This window comes from Amphibalanus amphitrite, unplaced genomic scaffold (genome assembly GCF_019059575.1).
Source record: "Amphibalanus amphitrite isolate SeventyFive unplaced genomic scaffold, NRLGWU_Aamphi_draft 000580F_arrow, whole genome shotgun sequence".
NCBI classification, from domain to species: domain Eukaryota; kingdom Metazoa; phylum Arthropoda; class Thecostraca; order Balanomorpha; family Balanidae; genus Amphibalanus; species Amphibalanus amphitrite.
In genome coordinates, this window is record NW_024882074.1 from 389,144 (window position 1) to 402,522 (window position 13,379).

General features: G+C 52.1%; 1 protein-coding gene across 1 annotated transcript; it reads left to right on the forward strand.

Annotated features, from left to right (window-relative positions):
- Positions 1–925: 925 nt before the first annotated feature.
- Positions 926–13,292, forward strand: LOC122394219 (kinesin-like protein KIN-14I). Its single transcript, XM_043390953.1, has 8 exons — positions 926–1,480; positions 4,603–4,816; positions 6,053–6,308; positions 7,514–8,446; positions 10,563–10,826; positions 11,124–11,494; positions 11,844–12,039; positions 12,906–13,292. Exons 1-8 carry the CDS (start codon positions 1,447–1,449, stop codon positions 12,969–12,971), a joined length of 2,334 nt encoding a protein of 777 aa, XP_043246888.1. The 5' UTR covers positions 926–1,446; the 3' UTR covers positions 12,972–13,292.
- The last annotated feature ends 87 nt before the right edge of the window (positions 13,293–13,379 follow it).

Sequence of the window (13,379 nt, forward strand, 5' to 3'; positions counted from 1 at the left end):
TATATGGGGCCATTCCGACCCGTTTTAGTGGTAAAAACAGGGAGTTGATTTTTCCCCCATTGACTTATAATGGGGAGGTCGCGAAACTGACCTGACCTTAGGTCACCGATATCAAAATTCCGAGATATACAAATTGCACATACTGGTACCCTAACTAAAGCCTGAAGAGAAGAAATTGATCGGTCAAAAACTCTAGCTCTGGCGTGATTGCAAACTTTTCTGAGGTAGGGTCACCAAACCGCCTCTGGTGACCTGACCTGAGGTCAGATCAACTCAAAATTTTCAGACATGTTGCGTAGAAGCCTTTTAGGAAAAGTCAGAAAATTTGAGCTTCCTAGCTCAACGCGTTTGGGAGAAATAACCAAAAAACCTCAGGGGGGCTCCTGAGGCCCCCCCCCCCCGCCAGGAATAGGGTTAAGGGCGACATAACCAAGCCAACAATCAATCCCGGTTCACTTTCTCACCGTTTTCACTCCTTTATGCAAAATAAACCTTAAAAGGGCATATAAGTAGACCAAGAGGCTTGGATGTGTCACCGTTTTACGAACCAATCAAGGCATAGGTAGGCGTTAGCTCGAACTAGCTATAATTATAGATAAGCGCACATATTTCGAAGGACTTTAAACATATTCATGAGAAATCAAGATCAAGAAAAAAGAGTGGAAAGGTCTCTTAGGTCTGTCATTAGCAAGATCGGGAGCCGAAAAAAAACGTTGCTTTCTTCCGTTACCTTCCAAATTGTGACCCCGTTATTTGACGTTTTCTCTCCACCTCTCGCTCTTGCCAATGGCTGCAACTTCCTCCACAAATCAACGCTCCACTCTCCGCTATCCGCCCTCCACTCTTGTCCCTCTCCTTCGTCCCTCTGCCCTCCGCCCTCTGCCTTTAACCTTCCGACCTGCCAGCGCGGCGGCCCGTCCCCACCATCCGTAGAAACTGTTAGCTCCGCGTTGTCGCGTTGCCGGCCGGCCGGCACAGGAGCGGGCCACTTCAGTCGGGCCGCTGTCTCCAGCTGAGTGAGACGCCTTCCCCGAGCTGTCCGCAGTCCGGGTGTCCGCTACTGGGGCGCGTGAAAGGCGGACGGACGGACGGACGGACTCTACCGGCTCGCAGGTCGGAAGGACACGTCTTGGATTGCCAGGAGACGAAACAGGTGACACGGGAGTGGAATGGCCAGTCGAATCAGCTGACAGGACAATTCCATCAGTGGAGAAGGCCATTGTGACAGACAGTAACACAGAACAGTTGCAACAGAGCTGCTGAAAGTTTGCGTGAGGTTCGAGACTTGAGAGTGAACCATCCTCACAGTTATATCATTATCTACAAAACGAAGACCTATTCTCGCGACCATAGCCCCCAGTGGATGGTGCCTTCCAGCGCCTGCTCTATCCGGACTCGGCGGCCTGGAGGTTCGACTGCCGCCCGCGGTAGACCTCATCGAGGTCAATGCTGGCCAGCTACTTCAAATCACTGCGACCAGGTAGGTGGGACTTACTTTTGCATGAAACTTGCGCGAAAAGTGTTACGGCAGTCAAACGTTTTTTTATCTGATGCCCATTTGAGGCTTTCTTTCGTTATAAAGCTACGATGCACGTTGCATGTCCGTAGGTTTACGAAGAGGTGAATTTAATGGCCACCTGACAGTGAACACTGGACGGTTTGTGGCCTGACCTGGGTCCAACGACATCTGCATTTTGTCCTTGCCTTATTTTATGGAAGCGACGTTTTATTTACGATAAAGTATAGCATGCTTGGTATCAATCACCAAACGAGATGCTCATCTGTATTTGTCTTTTGTTTTGTTTTTGGCAAAAAAATCTCTTCGTTATGATTGATCGAAAGATCAATTATTTCCCCCTGACCCGGGTTGTATTGGTAATGTTTGTAGTGAAATAGACGATACTTTATTTGAAGTTGTCTTTTAACAGCTTTAATTTTTACAAGCTGCTAAGGTTTTCAAAGCCGGCCTAAGGTATAAAAAAGAAGGAAACAAAATGCCAGCAGGTAAACCGTGTCTTTAAAATACTGTGTTCTTCACTAATTCAAAGACAGCATTAGGTATACAACTATTGAAAAGGAATTTGGCGTGATATGAGCGTGGGACCACCAGCAATATTCAATTACGACAAACAATGTATGTATGTCTAGCAGTGGTTACAAATTACAATAATGCTCAACCGCAAATGTCACCCAAAAAAAAAAATGCTAGGCACTGCTGGAAGCAAAAGGTAACAAGTAACAAGCAAAGCGAAATAGCTCTACACCAATAAACGTCTATACTTTCGCGAAGACATTAGCCGTTTTCACGACGGCTATCTGTTATACTTAGATTTGGTCAAATTAGGTGCATTCGCCAGATAGACTGTCGTGAAAACGGCTCTTGCTGATCTGTGTCTGTCCGTATCGATCTGCCTCGGTCTGTATCGGCTCTGTACCGATTTGCCTCGGTCTGTTTCGGTGACTGTATGTACCAGCCTGAGTCGGTCTGTATCGAATATCGATCTGTTTCGGTTTGTCTCGGTCTGTTTCGGCCTGTATCAGTCCGCGCCGGTCCGCAGTGGCCCGCGGTAACCCGCTGTTGTCCACGGAACTGATCCGTGATCCACAGCTGACCCGTCCGTCGAGCGTCGTGCTCGGCTGGCACGCGGAACGAACAGTTCCGGTGTCGGTCGCCGACGCGGTCACCCCTACCCGCGGTGACCCGGTTCGTCCTGGGTTGGCCGATCCGTGCCCGACCGAGCGTAGTCGGTCCCCGCTGGAGTCTGAATCATGACTGAACAATGCTCGTCCCGACTCGAGCATGGCCTGTTATTATTTGAGCAAGGCTGGTCCCGACCGACCCAAGCACACGATAAGCTTGCTGCAGACCGGCCATATTTCGTCTCATCTCGACCACACTTCGCGTCAAATAGACCACAATTCATCCTAAACCATCCATATTCCACAGGTCGTCTCAGACCGACCACAGTTTGAACCACTCTATCAAAATTTGTCCTGGATTGACCACAGCTCGACCATTCCCAGTTCGTCCCACAGCGACCTTAATTCGTACCAGACCGACTATTATTCGTCCAAGCCACCGACGTGCCAGCGAGTCACCGTCGCGGTCGTTGCCGACCTGCCCGTCGCGCGGTCCTGAGACCACGATCCGGCGCTCGAGTTGAATGTCGGTCGCTATCCTCACGGTTTCCGCGTATGTGGGCCGACCAGCGCTGTAATGATACCGGTTGGCCGCGTGTTCGGACGGTGCCGGCTGTCAGACACGTGTTATCACTTATAGCCTATCGATGTCGCGAGCCACAAGTTCCCACGGCCATTGCGGGAATGAAAAGGTATCGAAGACGGATGTGTGAAGGGAGTGACGAAGCTTCAAGTAGCGATATTTTTATAGGCAGCTGAGTAAGAGTTGTAGGATCAATAAAAATACCAACGTCACTCAACACAACGTTGTGACTTGTTCGTGATTTGTGATTTGCTTAGGCGCTATTAAGCGCGGCAGCAATTCCCAAATAAGTTTGTTTATACTTAAAACGCTTTTCAAAAAAAAAATTGCAGCCACCCATTCGAAGGTCTTACATGTCTTATTCGGGAAGTGTTTTGTTATTCGGGGAGGGTAGCATAGCCTGTGTCTAAAAACGTTTTTATCGTTTCGACTGCTAGTCCCATTCACAAAACCTCACCATCCACAACACTTCACGGCTCAACGGTTTAGCTGAGCTAGAACCTTTTTGTTGTACTCGTTCGGATCGGGAAACTCGAATAACACTCTAAACTCGTTTAGAAACACATTGTGTGTCGTGCTCGGTGGGCACGCGGAACGAGATGTTCCGGTGTCGGTCGACGACGCCGACGCCAAATGTTTCGGCTTTAGTTAGTTCCGCTCAGTTATTTTGTGGGCTGCTCTACCACCATTTCTGCATCCCGCTAACTAAAATCACATCGTAACTCGTCACGGCTCTAACGAGAATGAAACCAATCTTCGACCATCAATATCAATTTTCAAATGATTTCATAACAAGCACCAAAGCACGTCGCCTTCCTGATCGCCGCTGACCGATGTCGAGGTGCCAGTGACCTGGATGACCGCAGTGCCGCCGGAGTCGTCACGCTGACTCTCGTGACGTGAAGCCGTGACGTGACGACGACACGATACGTGACGCAGGTGTCCTGATAACGGCCTGAGACACGTGACGGGAGCTGCCGGACGTGACGTGATCAGACGCAGTGAGACGAAACGTGACGAGACGAGATGTCACGATTGAAACACGGGGAGTGAGGGAGAGAGAGAGAGAGAGAGAGAGAGAGAGAGAGAGAGAGAGAGAGAGAGAGAGAGAGAGAGAGAGAGAGAGAGAGAGAAAGAGAGAGAGAGAGAGAGAGAGAGAGAGAGAGAGAGAGAGAGAGAGAGAGAGAGAGAGAGAGAGAGAGAGAGAGAATGGAAAAGAAGGAGATAGGAAGACGGAGTTCATCATTATTTCCAGATAAAGGAAAAAATGTAGTTTCAGTAATTCCAGTAGAGCTATTGCAGACATGGTCTTCGTCCCTCGTCCACATATCTGTTACAATTGGCGCTGTCACCGTCCCTCGTCTCCTTCCGCCTCTCAGGCGGCTCTCAGCACGACTCGGGCACGGACGGCCACGAGCCCGACAGTCTGGAGGCGATGCGTACGGTGCTGTCGGAGGGGCCGGAGGCTGGCCGCCGCGCGGCGCCCTGCTCTCCTCACCCGGCGGAGCTGGAGCCGGCCGTACTGCTGCACCTGGAGCGGTGCGCGCACAGAAAGACCCGCCGGCAGCTGCAGCTACTACAGAACAACGCCAGGTCAGTCAGACGACGGAGTCAGGCCAGTTAGACGACAGCGTCAGGTCAGTCAGAGGGTAGTCAGTCAGTTACAGAACAACGCCAGGTCAGTAGCAGAGCAGTGCCAGGGCAGTGACGGTTCAGCGCTATTGCAGTCACGGAACAACTTCAGGTCAGTCAGAGAATAACCCCAGGTCAGTCACAGAGCAACGGCAGGTCGGTCAGAGAACAGAAGCAGGCAGTAGCAGTTCAGTCCCAGAACACCGCCAGTTCAGTCACGCAGGTCAGAGCTCGGTGCGCCTGGTGAGACGCTTTCTAGTCTATCTACCATTCCAAGCTAGAGCAAGTACCACAGACCATAATCGATGACGCACAAATTTCAGACAAAGACATTCACTGACGACATTAATTGAAACAAACGAATATCACCCGCTTTCTCTATGACTCTCTTTAATTAGCACACAGCTGGCACTGAGCCTCCAACTGATATCGATCCACTGGAGCGATACTCCACATGTCACGGACTCGGGTTAGTGGCTCTGCGGTTATTATTGTCTCCGCAGGCCAGCCGCTCACGCTGCGGTCCGTGGGAAACGATCACACGCTCTACTGACGCTGCCCGCTGCCGACGGGCCGTATAACAGGTAATGGCAGGTAACCTCGATCATCGCTAGCATGGGGGATGACGAGCGCCAGCGCAACAATGAGATGGATCGGTCACATTTGTCCCAACTCCCAGACGCTTTCTACACACGGCGATTGTGCATTGTTTTGTGCTGATATAATCGCAGAATGTTCCTTGAATTGTAGCATCGAATTGCATCAGCTGTTTTACTTATTTTCCATCGTTAACCCGCGCTCCGTAGGGCTACCGGTGGACCCTATACCATCCGTAGGGGGGGGGGGGCGTTTCGGCCCCCCTAAGATCTCGGAAATTTACCGGCCGATTTTCAAAATTCAAACGGCGTTGGATAGCCCCACCGGGGAACTACCTTGTGACCAAATTTCATTGACCTAGGTCAAACTGATGACGTCACGGGTCAGGTCAAAGGTCGGATTTTCACCGTTCACAGGCATTTCAAGAAATGTGTTGAGAAATCGAGTAAATTGGTAAGTTATTGAAAACCATCGATGGTACATTGTTCGTCAAACATCATCGTCCAGATCATCGACTCAGTGCTTTATAACGGTCGTTTGCGGAAAAGATACGCTTATATCATCACCATGCCTGATACATGTTCATCACTGTTCTTCTAGGTCTCTGGACGTTCCCAAAGGCCGGCAGCCGGTCGCCAGCGAGCTCGAGTCGCTGCACATCGAGTCCGAGACCTCGCTGGCCTCTCTGGAGACGCTGGCCTCTCTGGCCAGTTCTGACCGACTGCTGGACGAGCTCAAACTGCGTGAGATGACCATCGCCCAGCTGCGCGGCCGTGTACTGCAGCTGGAGAGAGCGCGGCTCGATAAGATCCCTCTCGATCCGGCCCGAGAGATCTTCCGGCTCCAGAGCAGCGTGGTAAGGAGAGAGAGAGAGAGGGGGGAGACAGACAGACAGACAGAGCTGACAGACAGTAATGGATTGAGGGAGGGAGGGAGGGAGGAAGAGGGATATTGTTTTGATTGTTGTTTTGATATTTATCTCTCTGACACTTGCTTGAAAAAGTACTCACACCTCTACCAGTTGGAGACGACCCTGAATTGCCTAGCTGACAAAAATGTATTGCGAAATGACCTTTGACATGACAGTGTCAATGTTTGCTGTGTGTGCTCTACGCTGGCATTGTGTAACATCATCTGCTTTCAAGTCATTTGTATGTTTCAACATGCACCGAGGTCCCTAAGTTCCCATGCACCAAGCATTCCGTGGCTGGTCATTATCTATTGTTCCAAAGGTAATAATTCCATTAAATATTAGCTATGGATCTTATCCTTGTCATTTCCCGTTCAGCTCACTGAAGCTCACCACACATCCCATTTCAACTCTCCCACAGCCGTCTGGCTCCATTTACCCCACCTGTTTGTCCCCAATGGTCATCCCCGTCGCGCTATATTTCTCACATCTCAAGGCCGCCATCTGTGCCATCCCCATTCCGCCTGCGGTCCGCCCATCTTCGCCACAAGCGGTAACGCAATAAACGCCTCGCGGCCGCCCGCTACCTCGCGGCGTTACATCGTTTGATGGCTACCCGTGGGAGCGACGCGCGCGACTCGCTTCGCTTGGCGTTCGTGGCGCACGGTACGGCCAGACCGATTACCGACAGTCGACAGCCGACGCCTAACAGTAAAAGTGTGAGAACACGTCGCGTCGGCCCCGGATCGTGCAGGCTTGGTCCACACGGGAGCCCAGTCGTGTCCAGGGTTTGGTGAGGCTGCCACAGCCGCTCTTGCGTCTCATGAGTAGTGCCTGTTTTGTTTTTGCTGCGTCTGTGCTGTTCTTGAATCAGTCGTTGCACGAGTTAACAGTGACGCTGTTCGTAATTGGTACGCCAGAGCACGTCGCAGCTGCGTCACTTCATGCCTCTGCTGCGTCGCGGTAATCTCACGCTAACGTGTCGTGCTGTGGCTGGTGAGGAGCCCGCGATTTCGTGACAAGCGTTGACTGTTTTCGGTGGTTGACCGCGGGGTCACCGCGGGGTGATGGGCGGCTCTGGCGACCTGATGGCGGTGAAGGTGCGCCGACCCGGCAGCTGGCGTGTGCAGCGGACCGTGTCCCTGTTGCAGGTGCAGCTGGAGCGGGTGCGGGACGAGCTGACGCTGCAGAACTTCTCGCTCAAGTCGAAACTGTCCGAGTTCACGCAGCAGCTGAGCAGCTCTGGCGTGCAGTTTCGGCTGGACCAGCAGCCGCCGGCGGGCGGCCGGCGCGTTGCGGCCACCCTCGACTCCAGCAGCCTGACCACCAACCTGTCCTTCTCCGGCTCGGCTGAGGACGAGCCGCCGGCCGAGAGCAGGCGGAGCGGCGGCGTGGACCGGCGCGGCACCTACAAGGTGACCAGCCCGGATGGCGCCGAGCTGCGCCGGCTCACCGGCCGCGTCTCCGAGCTGACCGAGCGAGACGTCGAGCAGCAACGGCGCATCGGCGAGCTCGAGACGCAGCTGCACAACCAGCGCAACGAGCTGGAGCAGCTGCGCGCCGACTCTGCCCAGCTGCGCGCGCTGGAGGCGCGGCTCCAGGAGAGCCTGCGCCGCTGCGAGCTGACCGAACAGCAGCTGGCTTGTAGACAGGAGGAGCACGCCATGCTGAAGCTGGACCTGGACGCGCTGCAGGCGGAGAACACCCGTCTGAAGGACGACCTGAGCCGCGTGCTGCGCCAGGAGGCCGAGCACAGCAGCCGCCTGGTGCGGCTCAGCGACTGCGAGTCGGAGCTGGGCCGGCTTCAGGAGGAGCGCCGGCTGCTGGCCGACTCGCTGCAGCGCGAGCGCACGCTGCGCAAACAGTACTTCAACCAGATGGAGGAGCTGAAGGGCCGCATCCGGGTGTTCTGCCGACTGCGGCCGCTGAGCGAGTCCGAGCGGCGCCAGGGCGGCGCGGCGCCCATCGACTGCGCCGACCCGTACACGCTCTGTGTGGGCGGCGACAAGGGCCAGCGAGAGTTCCAGTTCGACCGCGTCTTCACCGAGGACACCAGCCAGCAGCGCATCTTCGACGAGGTCGAGGTGAGGGACGATGGATGATTACACTATTTTATCATAAATACAAAGCAGATAAAATGCTACACTACGAAAGTTCGACATATCTGCATTGGTGTATTTGAATAATTAAATCTTCCGCTCCAGCGGCTTGCAAAATAACTGAATACATCCCATTAAAAGTGACTTTATTGTTCCTCCAAGCACTGTGTGCATATCATAACATAAAATAAATCGCATTCATGCCGCTAATTCATGAGCCGTCGTAACGTAAATTGTTCGGATTCATGCTTATTCGCCATTTCACAGTGATCATTGCAAAGGCCTGGAATTGTTACAGACACCATCAATCTCAACCACCGTTTCAGTTCAGCCACTGATTCCGTAACATCTCCCCTCCCCACTCTGTCTTCCGCTCCCCTTCCTCTACCCTCCGCGCTCGTGCACCACCTTGCGGACCGCATTCCGCCTGCTCCGCGCGGACGGCAGTGTCCGCCCTGGAGCGGAACCGTGTGCGGACGGTGTGAAGCGACAAATGCCACCATTCTGGCCCGGGGCGTGTCCGGTCCGTTACCGAGGCGCGGAAACGAGTCCGACGCACGCGGCTAGAGACAGAGAGAGAGAGAGCTCAGAGCTGGTGTGGATCAGCCTTCCGTTTGACTTCCTGGCTGTCGGTGAAACAGACAGGTGGATGCTGTCAGAGGCGGATCCAGCTCAGAGGTTTGGGGGGGGGGAACCATAACAATTTATCGATTCTTTCCATGCATCGTCCATAGGCGTAATGTTAAAATTATGCCGTTTGGGGGGGGGGCAAATGCCCATTTTGCCCCCCCCCCCCTGGATCCGCCACTGGATACTGTCCAGGGACCAGGGTTAATAAGATGTGCGGGCATTAGTGAGGTATTGGCAATCGGACAATATCGCCAAACAATCGCCAAACAATCGCCGAATATCGAACAATGGGCAGGCGATTTTCGTCCATTCGCCGTTTTGGCCGTTTCACGTGTTAACCCTATGGTGCCCGCGAGCGTGTGCTGACGGCACATCCCTGGACCAATCAATCCCAATCAAAGTTTAAAATACCAAGGTCCGCTTCACCTAGGCTTGGTGTCCACCAAATGTATATCATTATTATCGTTATAATAGATAACGTAAAATTTAGTGGGCACCAAGCATATTATGACTTTTAAGATGTCTGCCCGTGCTCATCACTGTCATGCCCAAACTGTGTTATTGCGCCGGAACGGGGCCGCATGGCGACGCACCTTGCACCTTGCCGCCTAATTGCCGCCTAATAATCAGTTATTTACTATTATATCGGGTGCACTTAACCGAAAAATTATGTGGTGAATGAAATAGTATCACGGTCAACTCCAAAGTTCCAATATTCAATTTGAACATCTTTTCGTCTGGTAGGCACATAACAATTTTGTCATGGACGTTGTTGCACGGTTTCTATCTACACATCCGACCTTTCATTCACCAAGACAACTGAGCTGCTGCTTACGGTCCAACGAGGTCATGCGTGTCCACACGCCGTCGAGTGGAACTCCAAGTCACCCGGGCGAACTGCCATGCTTTCTCCGTTAGGCGCTTCAGTCGAATCGGAATTTCACAGAGACACGCTAGACTCAAGCGTCAGTGCACACACCAGTGCATCGTTCCGAAACAGTCGTCCCGTGTCGCTGGCGTCAGACTCAAGGCGTCAGACGTCTTCGCTGAAAATCGTTAGTGAGTTCGCTCCCCATTTCTTCATGTTCCGTTCACTTCCACTTAACGGAGATGCATCAGCATGGTACTTACTACTTATGTCTCGTAAGAATATAAATATATTTTGTTTCGGATTAGATGTCATGGTACACGAACGAGTCTCCCGCTTTGAACAAATGTGATAAAACCTAATGATATTTTTAGAATCACGACGCCTCTGCTCATCTGTAAAGGGAAGGGTTCAGCTGATGACCAGTGGTCACTCGGAAGACTTCATATTAGATGCCGAAAGGTCACCATGCCCTGACCCCACCTTTCTCCTCCCCTTCCCCAGTCGGTACTGATCTCACATGTCCCTGACAGTCGGTAATGATCCTATATGTCTCTCCTCCACTCCCAGCCAACACTGACTCCGCCTGTATCTCGCCGTCAGTCTCTAGTCCAGTCGAGTATGGACGGCTACAACGTGTGTATCTGCGCCTACGGCCAGACCGGCTCCGGGAAGACGCACACGCTGCTGGGAGACGAGCAGGCGCCGGGCGTGGCGCCGCGCGCCTTCCGGCGGCTCTTCGAGCTGGCCCAGGCGCGCGCGGCGCAGACCAGCTGCGCCATCAGCACCTACATGCTGGAGCTGTACAACGACCGGCTGGTCGACCTGCTGGCGCCGGCCGGAGCGCGCACAGACGAGAAACTCGAGGTGGGTCGGGCGGTCAGTTTGACTGAGTATTCTTGGAGATTAGCTGCAAACATCTTGAAGAAATCAAAGTTAAGAAGTGCTAAAAGGTTTGAACTTAGACGATTCTATGTCCAGTGATTTAAAAACGTGACATTAACCGTTTGAAAACGACCAAAGGCTTAGGTATATAATAGTTCAAGCACATATTATCGAATGAACGTTTTCACTAAATCAGCTAACCATTCCAAAGGGACGAAAAATAACTTTTCTTGTGTCATGCCTTGAGTGTTCGTCACTCCAATCCCCGCCATCCACTAGGTGAAGAAGGACCGCCGCGGCACGGTGGTGGTCTCGGGCGCCGCGCTGCTGCCCTGCCAGGACGCCGCCCACCTACAGCTGCTGTTTGAGCGTGCCGTCGGCGCCCGGCGCACCGGCGCCACGCGCATGAACGCGGCCAGCTCCCGCTCGCACCTGGTCATAGGCGTCACCGTGGAGGCCACCAGCCGCGTCAACGGCGCCGTGACGCGCGGCAAGCTGAGCCTGCTGGACCTGGCCGGCAGTGAGCGAGCCGCCAAGTCGGGCGCCGACGCCGACCAGCTGCGGGAGGCCAACGCCATCAACAAGTCGCTCTCGGCGCTGGCGGATGTCATCTCGTCACTGACGGCGGGACAGAACTTTATTCCGTACAGGTGAGTCACGTGTAGACTTTGGAATTCTGCGTGCAGCTTTTATGACCTCGAATGGGCATCTGCGTCGTTGCAGACCTCTAATCTAATGCTACAGCAAGGAAGCCTGAACAAAACTGCTGTGATTTTATCTGGATCATCGTATCGCAAGGTATCAAATCGTTTACAACACTCCAAAATAATAAGTGCTAACTGTGAGTAGGATCTAAACACGAACACACAGATGGATTGAAGCACTTATTCTCATTTTATTCTATAACATTCTTTTTTTTCTTATCCGTAACTGTTCCGTACAAATTTCCTCCAGACCTTGTTCCGCATGTTGAACTCCTTTTCCCTCTGTGCTCCACAGGAACAGCAAGCTGACGATGCTGATGCAGGACAGTCTGGGCGGCAACGCCAAGACGCTGATGTTCGTCAACATCTCGCCGGCGCAGTACAACCTGGACGAGACGCTGACCTCGCTGCAGTACGCCTCGCGGGTCAAACAGATCACCAACTCGGCCGCCCGCAACGCCGACAACAAGGAGATCACCCGACTCAAAAACGTACGGACTGACAAAATGTTACACATATAAGGTCATCAGCTATTTGCTGAATTCCTGAACTAGGGATGTAAAGTACGTTTTTCTCTTCTCTTATTTACAGTCGTTTATTTTTAACTTGTGTGTCTACCTTCTTTGCCGAGCGATGAAACTACAATCTAATCGAAATCAATAGTAATGAATAGCATGATAAACACATACGTTACCACTTACTACTATGAACGTCAAAACCCTTGAGACCCCACTTTTTTGCGATAATTTTTAAATGCGTCAACTTTCGTTGACAATATTCTGGCAATGTATGTTTCAGAACCTGCCGAAACTTTTATTACTTAGGTATTTTGACGCCAAACGATTATGGAAGGTACTTCTCATTCACTCGTAATGCTAAGGTCAATTCAGGCCCGGGCAGAGGCTTGCGCTCGGCCACACTCGAGCCCCGCCACCAGCGCCATCTGCTCTAAATGCCATCTACCAGCGCCCGCTACCGTTACCAGCTACCGCCCACCATCAAGCCTGAATGGAGCGAGAGACGCGAGTGACCGGTCGCCGGGCAAGGAGCGCCGGAGGGGTAGGGCGGAGCTTAGCGCTGACGTCATTGCGTGGCTCCGCCCCATTAGCGCGTAGCCTCTACCCAAACAGCAGATTCGTTCCGTGAAATTTAACATTACGAGTGAATGAGAAGTACCTTTCATAATCGTTTGGCGTCAAAATACCTTAGTAATAAAAGTTTCGGCAGGTTCTAAAACACACATTGCCAGAATATTGTCAACGAGAGTCGACGCGTTTAAAAATTATCGCAAAAAAGTGGGGTCTCAAGGGGTTTGACGTCCATAGTAGTTACCACACTCTTACAACTTTGTCCACAGGTCATTGCCAAGCTGAAACAGAAGAGCGAAACGATACTTTCTCTCGGCGAAGACTTCGATAGCTGACGGCTGCCAGTCGGAGGATCGTGAGCTATACCAAAGCTTATTTTCTGCTGGGGAAAGCAAGCTTCGCTTTTGAGAAGCTTTGCAAGTGTTATATGTGGAAGTTGTTAGACGGCATGATCTCGTAAATGTATCTTGTTGTATTTATTATTGTTAACTTAAGAATTATAGCTCAAGAGACAGTGGCCGAAAGATCACCTCGATTGGAGGGAGGTCATGTGGTACAGTTGCAGTGCTGATAAAGACGCTGGAACACACCGGTTAGTTGGCAGGTGATGTTTGCAGCGAAACGGCGATAGCATAATAAACACTGGCTAAATAGAATCTGGAGACATTTTATAAGGTAACTAAAAGATGAAATAATATTTTTGGAGCTCTGACGAAAAAAAAACTGGATCAAGCATACTCGTA